Source organism: Labeo rohita, chromosome 10, assembly GCF_022985175.1.
Source record: "Labeo rohita strain BAU-BD-2019 chromosome 10, IGBB_LRoh.1.0, whole genome shotgun sequence".
NCBI lineage: Eukaryota > Metazoa > Chordata > Actinopteri > Cypriniformes > Cyprinidae > Labeo > Labeo rohita.
This window is the reverse complement of record NC_066878.1, coordinates 18942808-18968378: the sequence shown is the minus strand read 5'-3', so window position 1 is coordinate 18968378 and position 25571 is coordinate 18942808. Positions and strand designations below refer to the sequence as shown.

The window sequence follows — 25571 nt, the reverse complement described above, 5'->3', positions numbered from 1 at the left end:
TTAATCAGATGCAAACAGAAAAACAAAACCAGTCCTAAATGAAAGAAAACAAGTTGACAAAAAGAATGAATCCAATATTTGGAAATAATATAGAAAAATTAGAGATTTATAAGCAAATATTTGGAGTCCGGTCATTTTTGACCAGGAACACCACAGGTGTGACTTTTTGCAATTTTGTACAAAATAAAAGCATTTAAAAGCAAACTTCCTGATTAAGCATTGAAAGCACACAAGTGTGATAAACAGTGCAAATTTTTATAATTTTTTGTTTAATATTGTGAAAATTATTCATAAAAAAAATGATTTTTTCACTCAAAAAATACAAAACCAGTCCTAAATGAAAGAAAACAAGTTGACAAAAAAATTGAATCCAATATTTGGTGATAATATAGCATATTTACAGATTTATAAGCAATTGGTCATTTTTGACCGGGAACACCAAAGGTGTGACAGGAATCCGAACACAACCAGAGGGTTAATGGGATACATATCTAATATCTGGACATCCGACCTATGTCTAAACACACATATCCGATTCCCCCCAGAACTCCCAATGTGAGGGTGACACGTTTGCTTATATAAAGATGGAAACTTTATATAAGAATAAAGAATTTATACATGTAGGAGCTGGTTTTTAAAGCTCCGTCAAAAGAGCTGATCTGTGCATTAAGACTTGCAGTGTAAATGCAGCCGTGGACTATTTTAACGATGTCCTTACTAACTTGGGTCTTGAATGTGTCAGTTGCATTGCTGTCTATGCAGGGTCAGAAAGCTCTCCGATTTCATCAAAAAATCCTAATTTGGTTCTGAAGATGAATGAAGGTCAGAAGGTTTCATGACAGTATTTTCATTTTTGGGTGAACTATCCCTTTAATTGGCAAATTCAACATTATGATTGGTCAGATCGCCCATCAGTCAAGCTCTTTGTGAACAGTCAATTGTGAATATTCATCTCACAATTGCGTGTTATTAGAGAAGTCTTTTTTTATGGAAAACATTTCAGGATTTTTTTTTCAGCTTCAAACGATCCCAAATGCGGTTGTAAACAATTCCAGCCAAGGAAGAAGGGTCTTATCTAGTGTAACGAATGGTTATTTTCATTAAAAAAAATACAATTTAAATACTTTTTAATCTCAAATGCTTGTCTTGTCCCTGAACTCTGTGTATTCTGGTTCAAGATAGTAAGGGTTTGTTGAAAAACTCTGATTGTATTTTCTCCCTCAACTTCAAAAATCAATCCATTTCAAAATCATCCTACATCGCTGCAGAAGCACCGACCCAGGGAGAACATGAGATGGGAGTTTTTCGACATACCCTAACTGTCATTTACCGGAACAAAAACAAAGTTCAGGCAGAGCAAGACAAGACGAGCGTTTGACATTAAAAAGTATATAAATTGTATTATTTTTATGAAAATGGGATCGTTTACAACTGCATTTGGGATCGTTTGAAGCCGCATCTAAACTGCATTTTGGAAGTTCAAACTCGGGGCACCATATCAGTCCATTATATGGAGAAAATCCTGAAATGTTTTCCTCAAAAAACATAATTTCTTTACGACTGAAGAAAGAAAGACATGAACATCTTGGATGACAAGGGGGTGAGTATATTATCTGTAAATTGTTGTTCTGGAAGTGGACTTTAAGTCCAAATTGTGAGATATAAACTTGCACTTTTGAGAAAGAAAGTCAGAATTGCAAGATATAAAGTCACAATTCTGCCTTTTTTTTTCTTGCAATTCTGACTTTTTCTCAGAATTGTGAGATATAAACTATAAAAAGTCCAGTTTTGAGGGGAAAAAAGACTTTATTTCTCACAATTCTGACTTAATAACTCACAATTGTGTGTTCTAAAGTCACAATTGCGACATATAAACTGGCAATTCGGAGAAAAAAAGTCAGAATTGTGAGCTTGTCTCGCAATTGTGACTTTAAAAGGGAATTGTCTGAAGAATAAATAACTACAAAACTAGACATGTGTCTTTTTTCCCTCTCACAAACTATATTTATAGAATAATTATTCAGATTATTATTAGTAATTAATGTGACTTAACCCACACAGTGGTCCAAATGTCATGGTTAAAAGGTGTAGGATGCTTGGCAAAAGTGCTGTAGTTGTTGTCTGTTCTGAATGGCGTCAAAGATCAGTGTCTAAACTGGCTTACTGATCATAATGCAGGCACTGCACTGGAAGCACATTCTCTCTCTCTTTCTCTCTCTTTGACCCCACATTCTGACCTCTCCACCCTTTGTATCCGTTCAGTTCATGTTCATGACTTAATTCATCCTCTGTCTGCACACTACACTGTTTAAAAGCTGTCTTTGTATGTTGACTGTGCCTGTCTCCTTCAGTAATGAATGGAGAACTCATATAGAGGACATACTATAGGTTACTTCCTGCATGCCTTTATGGATTGAGTTTCTCACACGTATTTTTAGCAGATTATCTCATTGGGCTGAGTTTTAGATTAAAATGATATTATGAAGATAAACAGAGAGACCAGATGGCCAAAATAGATGAAGATATTTAAAGATGCGCAGGGAGCTTTGACTCGTCAGAGTAAAACTCTGCTCAGGCATGTTTCTACATTTTATGAGTCTCTAAATCAACTCCAAGCCAACTGAAGACTTTTTAAAAGATTGTTCCTCATTGTTTCATCATTGACACACTCATGTCATTTGACTCATAAAGCTCTTGCACAAAACAGTAAGGTTAATCTCTGTGTTTATGTGAGTAAATATTGTTTACTATTTCCATGAATCCCCACATCAAAGTTTTCCTGCACACTGTTGTTCATCTTTCATAGGTTCACGTTCATGCTGTGGCTTGTCTGCATATTACATACCTATTAAAAACAGACGATTTGATGCAGCATATCAGACCAGATATTGTTATGCTTCCTTATTCTTGTAATAATGTAATAATGTGTGTATGTTGTTATATTAAGACAAAAGACTGTTGTTTGCATGTCTCTACAGGTTTCAGCTTCGATAACGCTCAGGGTTTTAACGTGGGGACTTCTGGAGCTAAGATCTTCTCAGTGTCACCAGCAGAACAGTTTGGTTACTCTGTTCAACAGTTCAGCAACAGTCAAGGAAAATGGTAAGATAAAGTAAAATTGTAATATTGTGAATATTATTAGAATTTAAGTTTTGTATTAATATATTTTAACAATGTAATTTAAATAAAATATTTAAAAAATGTTTTTGAAAGAAGACTCTTATGCTCATCCAGCCTGCATTTATTTAATCAAAAATACAGTAAAATTGTAATATTGTAAATATTATTAGAATTTAAGTTTTGTATGAATATTTTAAGAATGTAATTAAAAAAAAAATTTAAAAAATGTTTTTGAAAGAAGACTCTTATGCTCATCCAGCCTGCATTCATGTAATCAAAAATACAGTAAAATTGTAATATTGTAAATATTAATAGAATTTAATTTTTGTATGAATATATTTTAACAATGTAAATTAAATTTTTAAAAAAATGTAAAAAAAAAAAAATGTTTTTGAAAGAAGACTCTTATGCTCATCCAGCCTGCATTTATTTAATTAAAATTACAGTAAAATTGTAATATTGTAAATATTAATAGAATTTAAGTTTTGTATGAATATATTTTAACAATGTAATTTAAATGAAAAGAAATGTTAAAAAAAATGTTTTTGAAAGAAGACTCTTATGCTCATCCAGCCTGCATTTATTTAATCAAAAATACAGTAAAATTGTAATATTGTAAATATTAATAGAATTTAAGTTTTGTATGAATATATTTTAACAATGCAATTTAAATTTAAAAAAAATGTAAAAAAAAAAATATGTTTTTGAAAGAAGACTTGTATGCTCATCCAGCCTGCATTCATTTAATCAAAAACAGAGTAAAATTTTAATATTGTAAATATTATTAGAATTTAAGTTTTGTATGAATATTTTAACAATGTAATTTAAAAAAAGGTTTAAAAAATATGTTTTTGAAAGAAGACTCGTACGCTCATCCAGCCTGCATTCATTTAATCAAAAACAGAGTAAAATTGTAATATTGTAAATATTATTAGAATTTAAGTTTTGTATGAATATATTTTAACAATGTAATTTAAATAAAAAAAGGTAAAAAATGTTTTTGAAAGAAGACTCGTTTGCTCATCCAGCCTGCATTTATTTAATCAAAAATACAGTAAAACTGTAATATTGTAAATATTATTAGAATTTAAGTTTTGTATCAATATATTTAAACAATGCAATTTAAATGTAAAAAAAATGTTAAAAAATATGTTTTTGAAAGAAGACTCTTATGCTCATCCAGCCTGCATTTATTTAATCAAACGTACAGTTAAAAGAGTAATATTGGGAAATAATTTTAAAATGGAAAAGAATGGTCGTCTGTTGTAATAACTCCTGTGAATCAAATCTGAATTTTCAGCATCATTACTCCAGCTTTCAGTGTCACATGATCCTTCAGAAATCATTCTGATATGATTATTTGTTGCTCAAGAAACATTTCTGATTATTATTAATGTTAAAAACAGTTATATATATATATATTTTTTTTTTTATGTATATATATTTTTGTGAAATCCGTGATACAATATCATTAAAAAGTTCGGGGTAAAAAGAATTAAAAAAAAAAGAAATTAATACTTTTATTCAGTAAGGACGCATTAAATTGCTCAAAAATGACAATAAATACAGTTCTAATGTTACGAAAGATTTTTATTTTTAAAAAATGCCATTTAGAACTTCTATTCATCAAAGAATCTGAAAAAATATTAATATTAATATAATAATAATTTGAAAACTAACAACAATTAATGGCAAAGGAGGAACAATAGTTATAAATATAACGTGCCTTTTCCCCAAATGTTTATTTGATTTTAAATAGGTCACATGACCTGTTTTCCCCCACAATATCACTTCTCACAATACATTGTGTAGCAAACACACACTTCCTGTGGCCATTAAATTGGTCCATATCCGGGATATCACAAAGAGGCCAAGTTCCTCTAGCATCTATCTGGAGGAAAACAAGGTCTTCCCCTTATTCCCAAATCGTCAGCGCAAGCTAAAACAAGTGTGTATAAAAACATATGCACTGCGTACTTGTACATACAATACACAACGTTTCCTCTAAAGCACAAAGAAAAGTTTAATCTACACTGTGCACAACTTCCCCAACATCTGCTAACTCCATAATTACTGCGCAAAAGGAATACTGAGTCACTTCATATCATTTGTTGTGCCTGTAAAGTGTTATTGCTCGCTTATTGTCACCTACACTGTCTAGACAAGCTTTAAATGCAAGTATTTCTTAAGAGCCTCACTGTTGTGTATCAGGTCAGATGAGGCATTTCCTGCTCTGGACGTGGGCTGCTTTGGAGTGTGTTGGTGACATCATGTTTGCTAAATGCTTCCTGCTTTAGTGAATGGTGCTGATGTCATCATTTTCCCTGTGAGTCCAGTCTTAGCTCTGTCTGACCTCCCACAAAACACACATTAGAGACCCCTAACAACCATTTCTATAGACAATGAGTCATTATTATCCACAGTCCTTTTCATCAGAATGCCTTGTATCTGTTTACTCTCATAGTTATGTCATGTTTTCTAAAATCCCCTGAACTTTCCCTACATGCTGTAGAATCCCAATGCTTTTGTACTGATTAGAAGCACAAATGCTGTGTTTTTTGTTGTTGTGAGAACTATATAAAAGAAAAACTATTATTTAAAACTAACGTAACACGATAAGTAGGTAGTTAAAGGGATAGTTCACTTAAAAAAATTAAAAATCTGTCATAATTTACTCAACCAAAGCAACGTGGACAACGTTGTGAATTAAGAAGTGATCCCTGTTTACTGCATATGCTTCCCTTACAAAAAAAAAGTGCCACTCCCATTTTTAAACACAGACATAAAAATGCAGACTTAATTTTTTATAATTCATGAGTGAAAACATTTTGTAATATGATTTTGATGTACATTTTCCGTGGTAATGCAATGTCTGATTTTAAAATGCCTTTCAAAGGATGAATTTTGACATTTTAAGTTTTGCACTGATATATAATTTCTTACGATTTCTAAATTGTGATAGGGAAAAAGGCAACAAAGAAAGTATTTTGTGACAAAGGTCAGAACTCATGTTATGATGTAGATTAGAAGTTATGGTTAGATGTAGAAGTTGCACTCTTGACATATATCAATCTATTATTTTTCTACATAATTTGCAACACAAAAATATGGTGAAATATCTATTTCTATATATCTATATCTACTTAGACCTTTCCAACGATGTATAGTTTGTCATGATTAGATTAGGATTTATTTGTAAAATGGTGAAGTAAACAGTTATAGGATATAGGTAATAAGTAAACAGTTATAGGTAAACAGTTATATAACAGTTATAAAATGGTGAAGTAAACAGTTATAGGGTTAAGTGTGCTATTAGTAAACTTCTTTTAAACTAAAAATAGGAAAGTATACTTTTAGTCTACTTTCAAAAATCTACTTAAAATGACATTTAAGTATACTTGACTTATACTTAGAATTATTTTAAATATATTTGAGTTATACTTGTACAAAAAACACAAGTGAAGAAGACATTGAAACAACAGATGCTTCCACATGTACACGATCATCAGACATAAAACAGAATCAAAACTGTGTAACGTTTTAATAAATTGTCGACCAATGAAGACGTAATAATGACTGTCAAGCTTTGGGGTGTTGATCAACTCCATCTACATTTTGATTATATCATTCAGCTTTTTGTTCAAAATGTTATTTTTTATTTTGTTTTTATTTATGAAACTTACCCACATATAAGTGTTTAAAAAAATAATGCATTAAGCTAGAATAAAATGTTTTTGTTTACAAGCAGATGCTCTGTTCTTTCTTTTTATGTTTTGTATGTTCAAATAATCATATAACAAAATACATACATATTAATACCTAATAGGGACATAGTAGTGTACTTAAAGTATGATGTAAAGTTGACTTAAAGGGGTCATCGGGTTCCCATTTTCCACAAGTTGATATGATTCTTTAGACTATTAATGAAAAGTCTATACTATACTTTGGTTAAAAATTCTCAATGGTTGTGTAAAACAACACCCTTTTTACCTTGTCAAAATCAGCGCTGCAAAAATCATCTCATTCTGGTCGAGGCTGCTTTAAATGCAAATGAGCTCTGCTCGCCCCGTCCCTCTCTTCTCTCTGTGGAGTGATGAGCCTGTTTACTTTAGCCACATTTAGCCACATTTAGCTGCTAAACTTGCTAACTAGGACATTATTACATAAAGGCAAAGATTCATAAAAAAAATGCTTATACTCACTTCTGCTGTAAGTGAAGCTGGATCATAAATGATTTGTGCGAACATAAACGCATTTATGTAGATCGGGAGGCGCATTCCCTTCACAAACAAACGTAATCCACTGCATCTTCAGCGGCTCAGATGTCTGTATGTTCATTATTACATCCAGCAACACAACACCTCAATCGCTCAGTCAGAGATATCCTTGTATAACTTACATCCCTGCTCCAGCAACAAAACAAAGAGGACGGACTGTTACAGCTGATCTGAGGTAAAATGCTATTATTAAAAGTTTAATTCAATTCAAGTTTATTTGTATAGCGCTTTTCACAATACAAATCGTTGCAAAGCAGCTCTACAGAAAATTAAATTTTCTACAATATATTTTAATATAACTCGGATTGCATTTGATTGTAAAGTCAGTTAACAGTTAACAAAGGTCAGTAGACCAGGAAGATTTTAAAACGAGCAGTTCTTTCATAAATCTGTCAGTTCACTGTGAAAATACAACCGGAAGACAGAAGACAGCAAACGCAGTGCTAAGGGGTTACATAAGGTCAATATTATTAATTGTTTATGTTGCTAAGGGTGTTGCTCAGTGATACACAGAACTGTTGGGTGAAACGGTCATCCTTTATCGTGAATAAAACACAGCTGCTGACCAATCAGAATTGAGGACTGGAACTAACCATTTTATTAATAATATTATGTATTGTGTATAATTCTGAATTGTATATTTTTGTATTGTCATATTGTTTTATTTTTGTAATTTTTATTATTTTTTTTTAATGGTTATATACATACATACACGACTCACATTTGAACCCTATTTGTACAACATGCTGTTTAACAGAGGAATGATGTTGTTGTTGTTTTTTTCTGTCACAGGATGTGAAGTGATTGAGCTTGTGTGTCAGTGTTTAGAGAATGCTATGTTTAGTCTGGGCAGAGCACCTTATCACATGATGACGACCTAATAGTGATATTCTGTGTAATTTAGTGGGTGTGTTTAGATTGTATAATGCATGCCCAGTGCACCTACACACACATAATCTCAGATATGCTTTCAGATACACACCCCACTGTGCCACTGGTCATTAAACACTGTTTTTGCAATCCTGAACATCCTTAATAACTGCTCTGTGCTCAGCAGCCTCACCTGATTTTGTACTTCAGGATGATAGTACTGTAATAACACCTCTTACTGCTCCCCAGGCTCCTCGTGGGTTCACCATGGAAAGGATACCCTCAGAATCGGAAGGGAGAAATCTATAAGTGTGATGTTAGCAGCCCTGGAGGCAGCTGTCAATCACTTAACCTTCAGAGTAAGCAAACGTTTCCCATCAGTGTTGATAAAGCAGTATCATGCTGTGAAGTTCAGAAGCAAATTATTGTATTTTAATAATAAGCCTTCTAGAATTATTAAGTTGTAAAGTTGTTTAAAATGTTTTCATGTGTGTTTAATGTGCTCCCAGATTCTGTCAATATGCCAACCATATCCAACAACAACAACATCAACATGAGTCTTGGTCTCACTCTGACTCCAACGCTCAAAAATGGCGGATTTATGGTAAAACTGTTTGTTTCTGTTAAGTTGACTTTCTAATTAGTAATCATTGATATTTCTTAACATTCTACATTTTTTTCTTTGATGTTTTGGCACCTGCACCAAGAAAGTTACCTGTATTTATCTAAATGAGTATAAGAAGTTGTATTATTTTTTATTTCAGACATGTGGTCCTCTGTGGGCTCAGCTCTGTGGAAGTCTGTACTTTTACCCAGGAATCTGTGCTGAAGTGAGCCCACAGTTTACACTCCAGTCGGCTTTTTCTCCTGCCACTCAAAGTATGAATGCACTTTTGTATGCTCTCTGTGAAACTTTACTGTTCACATTAAAAAGATAGTTCACCCGAAAAGGAAAATTCTGTCATTAATTTCTCACCTTCATGTCATTCCAAACCAATAAGACCGTTGTTCATCTTTGAAACACAAATTAAAGGGGTCCTATTATGCTCTTTTACAAAGTCTTGATTTTGTTTTGGGGTGTACTAGAACATGCTCTCATGCTTGGCTGTTCGAAAAACGCATAATTTTTCACATAATTTCATTATTACAATACCTTTCGCCCCAGCCTGGTACAAAAGGCTCGGATAGTTCCGGGTTTGATGAAGGCCCGCCTTCCAAAAATGAATGCGTTGTGATTGGTTAGCTGTCCCACTGCGTTGTGATTGGCGAACAGTTTAGATGGTGTTTCAGTACTGCCACACCCCTTGACAAAGCAGTAACTTCCGTGTACAACTGTTAGCGCAAGCTAGATTAAAGTGATTCTTATGTTTTAAATATGGATTTTTTCTTACAAAAATGCATCGATTCACTACAGGAGGCCTTTTTTGACCCCCCGGAGCCGTGTGAGGCACTTTTTATTATGGATGGATGCACTTTATTAGACTTGTTTTGGACTGATGAAGAGAAACACCCGTCGTTCTAAAGCTTAGGAGTGCCAGGATAATTTTTAATATAAACCCAATTGCATTTGTCTGAAAGAAGGAATTCATATACACCTAGATGCATGGAGGGTAAATAATACGCTACAGTAGTGTTGGGTCCCATCGTCAGCCTGCGAAATCACCAATACATGATATTATTGTGCTAATTTATTTAATTATTCACGTTTAGTTTCATTGCCCGAAACCAGCTCCAGCATAAGGCTAAAAGCAGCCTAATGTTTTTAATATGACTTAATTTGTATTTAACATGCCAACAATTGAATAAAAACATTATAAGTTACTTATTATAATGCTTACATTTCCTTACAGCTACAGAAAATGAGCAAAATACATTAACGTTTTCAAAGAACATCTGATTAGCCTAGCCTAGTCTAGTGCAAGTTTATGCATTTTAAAAAACACTTGCTTATAAGTGAAGTTATCTGTGCTGAATTATGAACAAATCTCTTACCACACACTGGACACGTCTATGGCGCAGCTCCAACGCGGCCACCGGAGCTGATCACGGCCACTCTAGTCAATGCTTGTGTTTATAACCACCACCTCACGGTTTGTTGAAACATCCCAGAAGCGGCTCTCCACGCTGCATCGCTAAAGTTAAGCTAATCCCCCACCTCATCCCTACCCACCCCCCAACCATATGAATTTCCGTAGGCAGGATTTATTTTAATGATATTCTAATGGACCGCGTAGTGACATCATAACATCCAAAAAACAAACACTGTAGTCCAAAGGAGCCGTTCATTGTTGTTCTTGAAAAGTGATTTTTAAAAATCTCCCTTTGGAGTGGACTTTGATATTTGTAACTTTGTAGATATTTTTTATGCCCAAACATATACACCACACGTTGACTAAAATTCAAAAAGTGAAAAAGCATAATAGGACCCCCTTAAGATATTTCTGATGAAATCCAAGAGCTTGCATAGACATCGGGGTTCTACATCAGAATTCCGGCTGCTACGACAACAGCACCACACACATATTCTTGTATTCTTGTAAATGTGCATCGAAGACTGACACAGAAGAGAAAAAAATTGTTGATTAAAGTAGTTATTTTATGTTTTATTTGCACACAAAAAGTATTCTTGTAGCTTCATAAAATTAAGGTTAAACCATTAATGTCACATGGACTATTTTATCAATGTCCTTACTACCTTTCTGGGCCTTGAATGTGTTGCTGTTGTGTTGCTGTCTATGCAGGGTCAGAAAGCTCTCAGATTTAATCAAAAATATCTTAATTTGTGTTCTGAAGATGACCAAAGGTCTTACAGGTTTGGAAAGACATGAGGGTGAGTAATTAAAAACAGAATTTTCATTTTTGGGTGAACTATCTTTTTAAGCTTTATTGTGAATCTCCAGCAAAATGTTAACATTTGTGTCTTTCCGTGTCACTTCTACACAGCTTGTGGCAGTGTAATGGACATCGCCATAGTTTTGGATGGATCCAATAGTATATACCCATGGGAACCAATCGTTGAGTTCCTCAAAAAACTGTTGGAAAACTTAGACATTGGACCTCAAAGCGCTCAGGCAAGTCGGACAGCTTGTGTGCCATTTTACGTTTAGTTTTTGTATGTTTAGTTTATACCAGTTTATATATTTCCAATTTGTAACAGGTGACTGTGATGCAGTACGCTGTTGACACCTCGTTCGAGTTCTACCTGAATTCCCATCGGACAAAAGATTCCATGATTAAAGCAGCTTCAAATATTCAGCAGAAACAAGGATTAGAGACTAATACTTTCAAAGCCATTGATTTTGCCAGGTAAGCATGATTCTTTCTGAAAAAAGTGGTGGAAATTCCCCTTTGCACATGACCTAAACGTCACATCAGTGGTTCAACCGTAATGTTATGAAGCTACGAGAATACTTCAAGTGCGCAAAGAAAAAAAATAGAGACTTCATTCAACAATTTCTTTTCTTCTGTGTCAGCCTTTGACATGCATTGACGAGAGTACCACGATGCATACATGCAAAGACAGGAAAGTGGTTGTTTTTGTTCACACCAAAAACAGTATAACTGTTTATAAAGCATAGGTGCATCGCAAAGATGACATGATTAATTTCATCATTTTTCAACAAACTTCTCTGTTACTGGAAAAACTAATGTGGGTTTTTGATTACTTCATCTAGTTACTCAAGTGTAACCCATGGGTTGTTGTGGTTGTTTTTAATGGGTGGTTTTGGACATCTAGTTGTGCTGTTCATATGCATTTGTTATTGCAACACATCAGCTAAAGCATTGGTACATTTTGTTCTCAAAAGCATACAAATAGTAAGCCTGCAAGGACAAGGAATCTATAGAACAAGGCCTCTTTTAAAGGGTTACTCCACCCCAAAATTAACATTTTGTCATTAATCACTTACCCCCATGTCATTCCAAACCCGTAAAAGCTTTGTTCGACTTCAGAACACAATTTAAGATATTTTGGTTGAAAACTAGGAGGTTTGTGGCTGTTCCACTGACTGCCAAGTAAATACCACTGTCAAGACCCAGAAAAGTATGAAAGGCATCGTCAAAATAGTCCATCTGCCATCAGTGGTTCAATCTGAATTTTATGAAGCAATGAGAATACTTTTATGCAAACAAAAAAAAAAGAAGATTTTATTCAACAATTCGTCTCCTCCGCATCAGCGTGGCACCATTTTGGAGAATATCCACTGGACGCAAACCGCGTACGCCGTTCTGTGTCAGCTGCACCACACGTGACTTGACAGTGGTATTTACTTGGCAGTCGATGGGACAGTCACAAGCCTCTCGGTTTTCATCCGAAATATCTTAAATTGTGTTCCAAAGACAAACAAAGCTTTTACGGGATTGAAACGACGTGAGGGTAAGTGATTTATGACAAAATGTTCATTCTGGGGTGGAGTAACCCTTTAACATCATATGAATATATATTTCTTTAAATGTTTAAAGACCAGGAGAATTCAGTTTTTGTCATTATTAATTTAGTTATTAATATTTTACACTTTTTGCATAACTTGGCATAATTAAACTGTGATTAGGTGGCACACAATAGAAATATCATGTTTGCATGATATATATATTTTTTGCTTTACATACAGAGTCACTTTTTATCTCATATATCTCAAGCAAAAAAAATAAAATTACATAAAAGCAATTTAAAAAATAGCAAAAATAATAATGAAGGCATGATACCGGCATTTATATTATAGGCATTTAATATTATAATAATAATAATAATTAAAAATATAGCTGCAAGCAGCGATTACCGGGGTTCAAGCGCTACACAAAAGACATTACATATTGTTTAGCAAGCCTGTAAACACGTAAATCAATGATTTAAAGAAGCATTTTGTCAAATACAGGTATTTTGCCATAAAAGTATGTTTTGGACCAAGACAGTGCACAGTAATTTTTATGTTGATAGGACGAACGGTTGCGTAGCTATAGCTATTTTTAAGGTTTTTTCCTCTGATAGCGCCACCAAGTGGCCAAGCTCTGCATTTTTTCCTGTGACCACATATTGATTTCTTACATAAGTGTTCTGAGTTTGGCGAAGTTATCTCATTCCATTCAGAAGTTCTAGGCATTTTACTAAACGTGGCCCTGCCCCTTTCAAACATTTTAGCAGCCCTTTGCAACGGTGAGTCGAAAGTTGATATTCTCTCCAGAGAATCTTTAAGCACTGGTCTGGTTCAAATCGAACAAAAAAACCTGGGACTAGTTCGCAAAAGTAGTTTTTTCAAAAAATCCAAAAGACCAGAACATTTCTTTTGATCGCTGTAGCGCCCCCGTCAGGCAGAATGGGGCAAACTTTGGTGGCATTGTTAGTGGTGTGAGCACTACCATCCCTACAAAGTTTCAAGTCTCTATGACTTATGATTTGGTCTGCATGATCAGTTTTATGTGGAGATCGCTGATCTTTGGCCATTCTAACAATTACAATAGGGTTTCAGCACTATCCGCTTGAACCCCTAAAAAAATCTTCAAAGCAGAAAATTCCCAAAGTCGATATATATGCAAAAAGTAGTCCTGACACTTTAGTTTTACATAGTTTTTACACTAAACGCTTTTTTCATTTCATGGTTTTGTGTGCATGTCTGTGGATGATTGGACCTCATAGAAAGAATGCATTCCTAGCCAAAAATGGAGGTCGTCCTGGGGCCACTAAAGTGATGGTGGTGGTAACTGATGGAGAGTCACATGATGCTAGTCTGAGGAACACAGTTATACCGGCCTGTGACAGCCAAAATATTACTCGCTTCGGCATTGCGGTTAGTGATGTGCAGTCATGAATTCATCAAGTCATTAAGTCTTAATATTCAGTATGTTTGAGATATGGATTTTTGCATGTTTTAGGTGCTTGGATATTATTTAAGAAATGACATTGACACAAGCAAACTCATCGCTGAGATTAAGTCAATAGCCAGCAGTCCAACCGAGAAATTTTTTTTCAACGTGTCTGAGGAGGCAGCACTTATAGAGATCGTCGGGACTCTTGGAGATCGAATCTTCAACATTGAAGGTCCATGATTATGATGCATATTTAAAGCCTTTTAAAAGGAATTGAACGTGTTTATTTACATATTTTCTTAGTTTTTGATGTCTTGATGTCTTGTTTTGTAGGTGTTGGAAAAGGTACTGGGGATAATTTCAAAATGGAAATGTCCCAAGTGGGGTTCAGTGCACATCAGACCAGAAATAAGGTGACCAGAAATCTCTGTGTTTTAATCAAAGTTTTTTAGAGTTTTCTTTTCTCTTGGTGGTTTACATTGACTAATGGTTGTAGGATGTGATCTTACTGGGAGCAGCTGGAGCATATAATTGGATCGGGACCATTGTGCACCAAACTGCTCAGAAATCTGACGTGTTGCCCAAAACTGCTTTTGAGAAAGTCTTGGAGGACAGAAACCACAGTTCATTACTCGGTAAGTATTGTACCATCAGTATAGTTAGCTTTGTGGCATCTAATGAACTGAAATAGCATAACTGTTATTCATCTTCACAGCAACACTCAGATATTTCACCGAAAGGTAGCAAATTAGATTAAATCACTGGCAAAATGCATATTACTAACTGGTATCTGTGCTTTAATTGATTATAAAATGATCAAAACATCCTTAAATCAAGTTTTGAAAAAGACAAAACAAGATACATGATGATACAACTGCAAAATATTAAGACAATGTATGTGGGTTTGTTTTAGCATGAACTTACAATATACTTATATATATTCAAGATATAATGTGTGAGAGTATTATGTAGATACTTAGCCATTTTAATGGGAAACTAAATGCATATAAATAAATTTGTTTGATTATTTTCCCTGTCATGTGTTCAGGATACTCTGTGACGTCTGTGACCGACGGCTCGTCTGAGTTTTATGTGGCCGGTGCTCCTCGTGCCGTTCACAGAGGACAGGTTGTAGTTTACAGCATCAACAGCCAGAATCAGCCCGTCATCATAGATTCACAGAGAGGAGATCAGGTACACTCATCTCTCTGTGACCTTTAATCAGCTTACGTTTCATTACTGAAGTCCTGTCTTAGATCATTGTGTGGTCTGTGTTCTGCAGATCGGCTCTTATTTTGGCAGCGTTCTCTGTCCTGTTGACGTGGACACTGATGGTGTGACTGATCTGCTGCTGGTCGGAGCTCCAATGTACATGAGCGAGGAGAAATCTGAAACAGGAAGAGTCTACCTCTTCGCCATTACCAAGGTGCTTTTCTTATTGGTCGGACATTTCTTTTCTGTCTCTTGCCCTCCCTGCCCACCAAATCGAAAATTTATTATTAAGAATGCATTTTGTTTTCATCAAAAATAGTAATATTGTGAAATATTATTCTATTATAATTTAAAATAACTGTATTCTATTTGAATATATTTGAAATGTAATTTATTCCTGTGATGCTGTGCATTTTCAGCATCATTACTCCAGTCTTCAGTGTCACATGATCCTTTAGAAATAATTCTAAAGATGCTGATTTGCTTAAGAAACATATTTTTATCAGTGTAGAAGACAGTTCTGCTGCTTCCTGTTTTTGTGGACAAATTTTATTGACCCCCAACTTTTAAACTATGGTGTATAGAACTTTAGAAAATATATTGTTTTGAAGAATGATTGTAATAAATATTATAAATATTATATAATATAATTTTGCTCCTCTAATACTAGTACTCTCTATTCTATTTCTATTCTATCGCCTTTTTTCATTATTAAAAAACAAAACAAATGACCCTGTAATACTAGCACTCTCTATTCTATTTCTATTCTACCTACATTTCTTTTCATTTATTAAAAAACTCAACCCTCTAACACTAGCACTCTCTATTCTATTATCTTGACTTGTTTTCTTTTTATTAAAAAAAAAAAAATGTCCCTCTAACACTAGTACTCTTTTATTTCTATTCTCTTAAAAAAGAGATGACCCTTTTACACAAGCATCTATATTTAATTTTTATTCTACCTACTTTTCTTTTTATTTATTAAAAATGACCCTTTAATACTAGCACTCTCTGTTCTATTTTTATTCTACCTACTTTCCTTTTTATTTATTAAAAAATTACCCTTTAATACTAGCACTCTCTATTCTATTTCTATTTTATCTACTTTTTTTAATTTATTTAAAAAAATGACCCACTAACACTAGCAGTCTCTATGCTATTTCTACTCTCTTGACGTGTTTTGATTTTAATAAAAAACAAATAAGATGACCCTCTAACACAAGCACTTTCTGTTCAATTTCTATTCTACCTACTTTTCTTTTTATTTATTAAAAAATGACCCACTAACACTAGCACTCTCTATTCTATTTCTATTTTATCGACTTTTTTTTTTTACATTTTTTTTAAATGACCCACTAACACTAGCAGTCTCTATGCTATTTCTATTCTTTTGACGTGTTTTGATTTTATTTAATAAAAAGACAAATAAGATGACCCTCTAACACAAGCACTTTCTATTCAATTTCTATTCTACCTACTTTTTATTTATTAAAAATGACCCTTTAGCACTAGCACACTCTATTCTATTTCTATTTTATCACCTTTTATTTTTATTTATTAAAAAATGACCCACTAACACTAGCACTCTCTATTCTATTTCTATTTTATCGACTTTTTTACATTTTTTTTTTTAAATGACCCACTAACACTAGCAGTCTCTATGCTATTTCTATTCTTTTGACGTGTTTTGATTTTATTTAATAAAAAAACAAATAAGATGACCCTCTAACACAAGCACTTTCTATTCAATTTCTATTCTACCTACTTTTCTTTTTATTTAAAATGATCCTTTAACATTAGCACTCTGTTCTATTTCTATTGTATTGACTTTTATTTTTAATGATTAAAAAACGAAAAATGACCCTTTAACACTAGCACTCACTATTCTATTTCTATTTTACAGATTTTTCTTTTTATTTATTAAAAAATGACCCCCTAACACTAGCAGTATCTATGCTATTTCTATTCTACCTAAATTTCTTTTTCTTTTTATTTAAAAAAATACCCTTTAACATTAGCACTCTCTGTTCTATTTCTATTTTATCATCTTTTATTTTTATTTATTAAAAAATGACCCACTAACACTAGCACTCTCTATTCTATTTCTATTTTATCTACTTTTTTTTTTACATTTTTTTTAAAAATGACCCACTAACACTAGCAGTCTCTATGCTATTTCTATTCGCTTGATGTGTTTTGATTTTATTTAATATAAAAAAAACAAAGATGACCCTCTAACACAAGCACTTTCTATTCAATTTCTATTCTACCTACTTTTCTTTTTATTTATTAAAAATGACCCTTTAACACTAGCAGTCTCTATTCTATTTCTGTTATCTTGACTTGTTTTGTTTTTATTAAAAAACAAAAAATGACCCTCTAACACTAGTACTCTATTTTATTTCTATTCTCCAAAAGATTGGTTATAGTGTTTTAGCAATTGAGAAAAACTGTAATAGCATGCTAGCAACTTTGCTAATCATGCTAGCAACATGCTAATCATGTTAGAAATATGCTAGCAACATGCTAGTAACTTGCTAACCATGCTAGCAACATGCTAATAATGCTAATACCTAATCATGATAGAAACATGTTAGCAACGTGCTAGTAACATGCTAATCATGTTAGAAACATGCTAACAAAATTCTGGTAATATGCTAATCATGATAGAAACATGCTAGCAACGTGCTAGTAACATGCTAATCATGCTAATAACATGCTATTACCTTGGTAATCATGCTAGCAACGTGCTTGTTACATGCTAATCATACTAGAAACATGTTAACTTTTTTTTTTTCATTTGTTTGTTTATTTTTAATAGGGTGTCTTGAGTAACCAGGGCTTCTTGGAGGGTTCTCAGAAGAATGCTCGGTTTGGGGCGGCCATCACTGCCGCCCCCGATCTTAACCTGGACGGCTTCAGTGATGTGGTTGTTGGCGCTCCACTGGAAAGCAATGGCCAAGGTGCCATTTACATCTACTATGGAGACAGAAAAACCATCAGAAAGCAAAGCTCACAGGTAGAACCAAACTTTATGGAGTGCTCAACATACATTAAATATATCTGCAAGTGTCCAAATTCAAAATATTCGTACACATTCAGAAAATTGTTGGAACGAAACTGGACCCAGCGTTGAAGTTCTTCGGCCGCTCTCTAGACAGCAGCAGAGATATGAACGGAGACTCGATCCCAGATGTTACGGTGGGGGCTTTTGGGAAAGTGGTCCAACTCTGGTGAGAACTTGAACACATCAGCCTTCATTTCACCAATTGATTTTCATACTTTGTGAGGGTGAAAAACAGCTCGATTAGAACGTCCAATGTAACACAATACCATGCTCATTTGTAATACTTCATTAACGGCCCACCTTCAACAATTGAGTTAAGTGCAGAACAGCTGCAGGGACGGCCTCAGTCATGGTGGGATATGTAGATGTGTTTGTGGCCAGTGAAATGATCGCTCCAGCTGTCCTCTGGAATCCCATTTTTCACCTCAGCAATCCTCTAAGCATCAGCTTTCTGTGGGACTCTTCTGTTTGTTCCAAAAGCCATAAATCAAGGGTTGCGTTTTAATTGATGCATTCTTGACCTCTCCCATCGTATGGTTTTAGGAGTAGAGGCATTGCAGTGGTCACGGCCAAGGTTTCCTTCACCCCTGACAAGATCAGTATCCTGAGCAAACCGTGCCGCTATAGCGGGAGGCAGGTGTCCTGCTTCAAGGCTAAAGTCTGTTTCAGTGCAACATTTAAACCAGTCAATCCACTGGGGCCAGTGGGTAAGGATACTTATTTGGACATTTAATTAGATGGACATTTGGTTTGAAGAAGTGATGCATCTGAATTTTCTTTAACACAAACAGACGTCAAGTACAGCCTGACTCTGGATGCCGACTTGCAGTCGTCTCGGGTCAGCCCGAGAGGTCACTTCAGCAACTTGGATCGAGTCGTCCAGAAAGACATCAGTGTCTCCACACAGGACGTGTGTGAAGAGCATGACGTGTATGTGCAGGAGACCCCTGACCTCGTCAACTCGATTGCTTTGCGTGTGGATGTAGTTCTCAGCCGCCCAGACGCCGACCCCGTTCTAGACGTCTTTAGTCCTACTGCGTGGGAGTTTTTTGTAAGTGTTGCAAGAAGCAAATTTCTGAGTTTTAAGTGCCTGTGGTTTACTGTGAAGGACGTTTTACGAAAAAAGACAATTAATCTAAGCAATTATGACAACTATGGCAGGAATGGCCAAATATGAGGATCCCCTTTATGAGCAACCCACTTTTTAAAAATAAAATAAAGACAGCTCTATGTTTGATTAATACAGACCCATTTATGTATACTATGCGAGGAAAAATTGTGTAATGAAGATGCATTTTCTTTGCAAAGTGTATATATATATATATATATATATATATATACATACAGTGCTGCCTAAAAGTTTGTGAACCCTTTAGAATTTTCTATATTTCTGCATAAATATGACCAAAAAGTTAATCAGATTTTCACACAAGTCCTGAGAGTTGACAAAGAGAAATCAATCAAACAAATGAGATGAAAATATATAGTTTGTCATGTAATTTATTGAGAAAAATGGTCCAGTGTTAAATATATGTGAGTTTCAAAAGTATGTGAATCTCTAGGATTAGCAGTTAAATTTAAGGTGAAATTAGAGTCTGTTTGTTCAGATGTGTTATCAATCAATAGGACGACTATCAGGTGCCAGTGTATGCCCTCTTTTAATTAAAGAACAGGAATCTATCAAAGTCTGATCATGTTTGTTGAAGTGAATCATGTCATGAACAAAGTAGATCTCTGAGAACCTCAGAAAAAGAGTTGTTGTTGCTCATCCGGTTAGAAAAGGTTACAAAACCATTTCTACAGTCCAAACGACTTCACAAATCCACAGACAGACAGAATGTTTACAAATGGAGGAAATTTAAGACCACTGTAACCTTTCCTAAGAGTGGTTGACCAACAAAAATCACTCCAAAACAAGACTCAAGTAGTCTGCAAGGTTGCAAAGGACCTCAGGGTAACTTTTAAGCACATAAAAGCCTTTCTCACATTGGTTAATATTAATGTTAATGAGTACATCATCAGGAGAACAATAAACAACCATGGTGTAGAATGGCAGAGTTGCAAGGACAAAGCCACAACTCTTCAAAAAAAAAAACACTGCTGTCGGTGTGCAATTTGCACACTGCATGTGGACAATTCAGAGGGCTATTGGAGAAATGTTTTGTGGACGGATAAAATTTTTGGGTTTAAATGAGAAGTGTTATGTTTGAAAAAAGAAAAACACTTAATTCCAGCATAAGAAACTTATTCCATCTGTGAAACATGGTGGTGGTCGTATCATGGTTTGGGCCTGCTTTGCTGAGTCTTGGCCAGAATGGCTTGCCATCATTGATGGAACAATGAATTCTGAATTATACCAGCAAATTCTAAAGGAAAATGTCAGGACATCTGTACGAGAACTGAATCTTAGAAGAAAGTGGGTCATGCAGCAACACAACGACCACAAGCACACAAGACATTACACCAAAAATGGTTATAGAAGAACCTTAGGACCTTAATCCAATTGAAATGTTGTAGAAGGACCTGAAGCAAGCAGTTCATAGGAGGAAACCCACCAACATCACAGGGTTCAAGTGTTTCTGTACTGAAGAATGGGCTAAAATTCCTACAAGCTGTTGTGCAGGACTGATCAGTGGTTACAAAATACGTTACCTGCAGTTATTGCTTCAAAAAGGGGTCACAACAGATACCGAAAGCAAAGATTCACATACTTTTGCAACTCGCAAATATTTAACACTGGATCATGTTTCTCAGTAAATAAATGACCAAGTATATTTTTTGTCTCATTTGTCTGATTGTTTCTTTTTGTCAACTTTCAAGACAATTGATGATCTGATTATATTTTGTGTTATATTTATGCAAAAATGTGGAAAATTCTAAAGGGTTCACAAACTTTCAAGCAGCACTGTATATATATATATATATATATACATATACATATATATATACATACAAACACATAATTTATTCGCATAGCATTTTTAATAAAAATTATTGCGGTCAATTATCACATTAACACAGGTTAATACAAATACAACTACATTATATACACTAAACACTTTAAAAGAGACAGTCAGATGTTTTCTCTTGGAGGGATCATTTTTAAATCATACCCTATTTATTGCATCAACATTTGTTAATACTTTACTGTAGTTAGGGTGGATAATTTTATCAGTTGTTTATTATTCATGCAACAATACATATTATAGTTATAGTTTTTATTGATAACTATTGCTATATAGCTTATAAATTTGTCTAGTGCTCTGATTGTTTATAGCCTGATTTGTGAAAATGTAACGACTATACCAGGGGTAGCGAACTCCGGTCCTGGAGAGCCGCAGCCCTGCAGAGTTCAGCTCCAACCCTAATTAAAACTCACTTGCATGTTGCTTTCTAGTAACCCTTCAGACCTTGTTTAGCTTGTTCAGGTGCGTTTGATTAGGGTTGAAGCAAAACTATGCAGGGCTGCGGCTCTCCAGGACCGACGTTCACCACCCCTGGACTATACTGACATAGAATTCTTCATGGCTAGTGTTGGCATATTTACATTCTGCAACTACTTGTTCTACAGATCTGTGTACTAGTGTTAAATGCTACTGTTTTTGACAGCGCTGATAACATTTCTGACAGATAATATCATGGTATTTTTTTGCGTTTCCCTTACCAAATGTGTTACTGTCAGTTTAAGTGCCGGCGATGCAGTGTTGCCAGATATTGCTATTAAAACAACCAAAAAACGAAAAATAAATAAAAATGAAGTTTTTATGAATTATTTAAAATCTTAGCAAATAAGATAAAATAAATATATCGCCAGTGTTGCCAAGTCCACAATTTTTCCACAGAATTGGGCTACTTTAACACCACGGGTTGTTTTTGATGTCAGCGACCCCAATAACATCATATTTAGCCCCTGAAATCTGAATTTACCAGGAGAACCCCAACCAAAAATGTTTAGTTTTATCCCCTGGAATGCGATTTTTAAAGGGGACCCCCTTCAAAACACGATTGGTCTAGTTTTGGGCATGTTGTGAGTAGCAATTGTGCGGGTTTTATTGTGAAAACCTGGCAACCCTGGATATCGCTGACCGCAAACTGCAACTTCCTACTTTATTAACTTTCTAAAGTGTCATATTAAGTGAAAAAGACAAGTCCCAAAATTTTCAACTTGCAGCTCTCTCTCTTGCAGTGATCACTTTCATATCATGCAGGCTAAACATTCTTGCAACTGTCTAAACTGAATTATACATGTCATACAGACATCCATATGAGTTTAGCAACAAATTATTAATTCAGAGAACAAATCTTATATTTGAACATGACTTCCAGACCTCGGTGACCTCATAGCTGGTTACGGGCCAGCAATATAACTTTAAAACTTTTTTTGTCATCCTACCAACCATCCTAACAACATACCAGTGCAAAAATTTCTAATATTGGGGGGGGGGGACTTGTCCCCCTCAATGTCTATGGTGGTTACAGCCCTGCCTAAATCCTCATTGTGGTTTGGTTTGGAACAGATCCCGTTCTCTAAGGACTGTGGTCAAGATGAAGTTTGCTTCAGTGACTTGGTACTGACGGTGCAGAGTGAAGAGACACTTGGGTAAGAATCCCTCAAGCATATGACATTTCTTATTAGGAAATCTGAAAGTTTGGTCTCTAGTCTCTAAGTAACTAGCACCCTATTTCTTTTTGACAACCCATCCGTTTAAATATCTTATGCAACACATGTTTTTTATAATTTCTAGCAAAACTCAACTGGTGGTCAGCCAGAACAAGAAAAGATTGTTCTTCACTGTGACCGTGATGAACAGGAAGGAAAATGCGTACAATGCACGAGTGTCAGCCAGCTACTCCAGTAACCTGTTTTATGCTTCTGTTATACCACAGGTATCTCACAATGAATGCAAACTGTTCATCACTTATATTCTTCTTAAAATCAGCCGTACAAAACTAAGCAGGATCTAATGCAGTGGGCTATGACTTGACAAACTCCTCTATCAATAAATGATCTCACATTTCCATATACAAGATTCTAACCATACGTTCAAGGAGAAGTCCACTTCCAGAATAACAATTTACAAATAATTTACTCACCCCCCCTGACATCCAAGATGTTCATGTCTTTCTGTCTTCAGTCGTAAAGAAATTATGGTTTTTGAGGAAAACATTTCAGGATTTTTCTCCATATACAGTAATGGACTGATATGGTGCCCCGATTTTGAACATCCAAAATGTAGTTTAAATACAGCTTCAAAGGGCTCTAAACGATCCCAGCTGAGGAAGAAGGGTCTTATCTAGCGAAGTGATCTGCGATTTTGTTAGGGAAAAAAAAAATTGTATACTTTTTAAGCGCAAAAGCTCATGCAGCACAGGCTCTGGGATGTGCGTCCACGATGCTATTAGTGATGGGTCATTCTTGAATGATTAGTAGATTTTGAACGAATCTATAATGTGACTCGGTAAGAACGAGTCGTCTCGGGGGAGTGATTCGTTCAGTCGTGCATGTGCAAAATCCTATTAGGTTCTGTACTGAAATTAGTTCACGTGTTTCGAGTCTTCGGGTTTTTCAAGTCATTTGTTCATCTTATGGGGCTGTCATATTATGAACAAACAACTCAAACCCGAAAACTTGTCAGATAAGAGATGAGGTGATCTAATCATAGACTAAAGACCCAGGTAAACACTTAATTAATCTTTTCTGTTTCTTATAGCATTATAGTTTTGTCTTGTTTGTAGTGTGATCAGCGTTTGTGTAAGCAGTAGATGTGTTAGGAAAGTAACACGTAACATTTTAATTATATTTCGCTACAATGAACGAAATGACTAGAAAAAAGATTTGTTCATTTTTTCTGAATGATACTCAAAGATCCGTCGGTAAAATGATCCGAACTTCCCATCACTACTACGAATCACGTCTGAGTTCATCGTCTGTGTACTCCGGCTCAAAAAGGTAGAGCATGGCAAAAAATTCCATCTTATTTTCTCCTACAACTTCAGAATCGTCTGACATTGTTGTAGCTTATTGTTTGTAAACAGCGTTTGACTTACTTGCACTTTCTTAGTCTTTGCGCGTTCACTTTGTAAACACTGGGTCTGTAGTTCCGTGTGACCTTTCGACGTGATTCAGTAGTACGTAGCGTCGTGAACGCACATCCCAAAGCCTGTACTACACCAGCTTTTGTGCTTAAAAAAAAATATATAAACTTTTATTTTCCGAAAAAAAAAATGACAGATCATTTCGCTAGATAAGACCCTTCTTCCTCGGCTGGGATCGTTTTGAGCCCTTTAAAGCTGCATTTAAAATACGCTTTGAAAGTTCAAACTCGAGGCACCAATGAAGTCCATTATATGGAGAAAAATCCTGAAATGTTTTTCCTCAAAAACCATAATTTCTTCACGACTGAAGACAGAAAGACATGAACATCATGGATGACAAGGGTGGATTTCTCCTTTAAGTGCAATATGCATATTTTACTTGTGTTCATAGACAGTTATGTTTTGCTTATCCAATCTGCTATAGCAGACTGAAGGAGCAGAGGTGAAGTGCACTCTGATGAAAGAATCAGACACACTCATCTGCCAAGTGAGCTATCCAGCGCTGAGGATGGACCAATCGGTGAGACAGACAGACACTGATAAGCACTAATGTCCATATCAGTCTGATGTGTTTGTAATGGTTTTGTATGCTTTCCACAGGTTACATTTGTGGTCAACTTTGACTTTAACTTGAATCAGCTTCAAAAAGACGCCAATGTTGTCTTTGAAGCTTTAAGGTAAACTCTTTTACCCAATTATTTTTTTTAACAATGATTTTTATGGTCTCGTTTCATTGCTGTGCAGATGCTTTCTTACAAAAGCAATTTAGAAAACTGCAAAAATCTGACAGATGCTCAAGACTGTGAAAGTAAGCAGCAGGTACCATTAAGGGCTTTCGCACTGGAGGAACCTTTTCATGGCAGAAGTTCCTGCTTTTTAGCGCGTTGAACTGCAGGAACTAGGAGTGTATTTAGTTCTAGGCACTCTATTTGGTTTACATTCCATCTCCGTTATCACAAAACACACAACACACAACATAAACAGCTCTGATCACGGCCTCCTCTATTCACTGGCTGTTGACGTTTTTAACAGTGTTAATTTTGACAGCAAATTTTGATTAATTTTTAGTCATAGTCTTTTGACTGTAATGCCATTTAATTTTAGTCATATTTTAGTAATATGAATTA

General features: G+C 35.0%; 1 protein-coding gene across 1 annotated transcript in view; it reads left to right on the top strand.

Moving 5' to 3' along the window:
• The window catches only part of itga2.2 (integrin, alpha 2 (CD49B, alpha 2 subunit of VLA-2 receptor), tandem duplicate 2), a 43322-nt gene that overhangs the window by 10695 nt on the left and 7056 nt on the right, over nucleotides 1-25571 (top strand). The window contains exons 2-21 of the mRNA XM_051121711.1: nucleotides 2979-3102; nucleotides 8517-8626; nucleotides 8777-8871; nucleotides 9032-9146; nucleotides 11211-11338; nucleotides 11425-11573; nucleotides 13900-14050; nucleotides 14136-14301; nucleotides 14403-14482; nucleotides 14566-14704; nucleotides 15118-15263; nucleotides 15352-15495; nucleotides 18103-18300; nucleotides 18384-18514; nucleotides 18892-19055; nucleotides 19140-19399; nucleotides 22866-22948; nucleotides 23094-23235; nucleotides 24869-24964; nucleotides 25045-25121. Of these exons, the coding sequence (XP_050977668.1) occupies nucleotides 2979-3102; nucleotides 8517-8626; nucleotides 8777-8871; nucleotides 9032-9146; nucleotides 11211-11338; nucleotides 11425-11573; nucleotides 13900-14050; nucleotides 14136-14301; nucleotides 14403-14482; nucleotides 14566-14704; nucleotides 15118-15263; nucleotides 15352-15495; nucleotides 18103-18300; nucleotides 18384-18514; nucleotides 18892-19055; nucleotides 19140-19399; nucleotides 22866-22948; nucleotides 23094-23235; nucleotides 24869-24964; nucleotides 25045-25121 (2698 nt within the window). The remainder of the gene's footprint in view (nucleotides 1-2978; nucleotides 3103-8516; nucleotides 8627-8776; nucleotides 8872-9031; nucleotides 9147-11210; nucleotides 11339-11424; nucleotides 11574-13899; nucleotides 14051-14135; nucleotides 14302-14402; nucleotides 14483-14565; nucleotides 14705-15117; nucleotides 15264-15351; nucleotides 15496-18102; nucleotides 18301-18383; nucleotides 18515-18891; nucleotides 19056-19139; nucleotides 19400-22865; nucleotides 22949-23093; nucleotides 23236-24868; nucleotides 24965-25044; nucleotides 25122-25571) is intronic.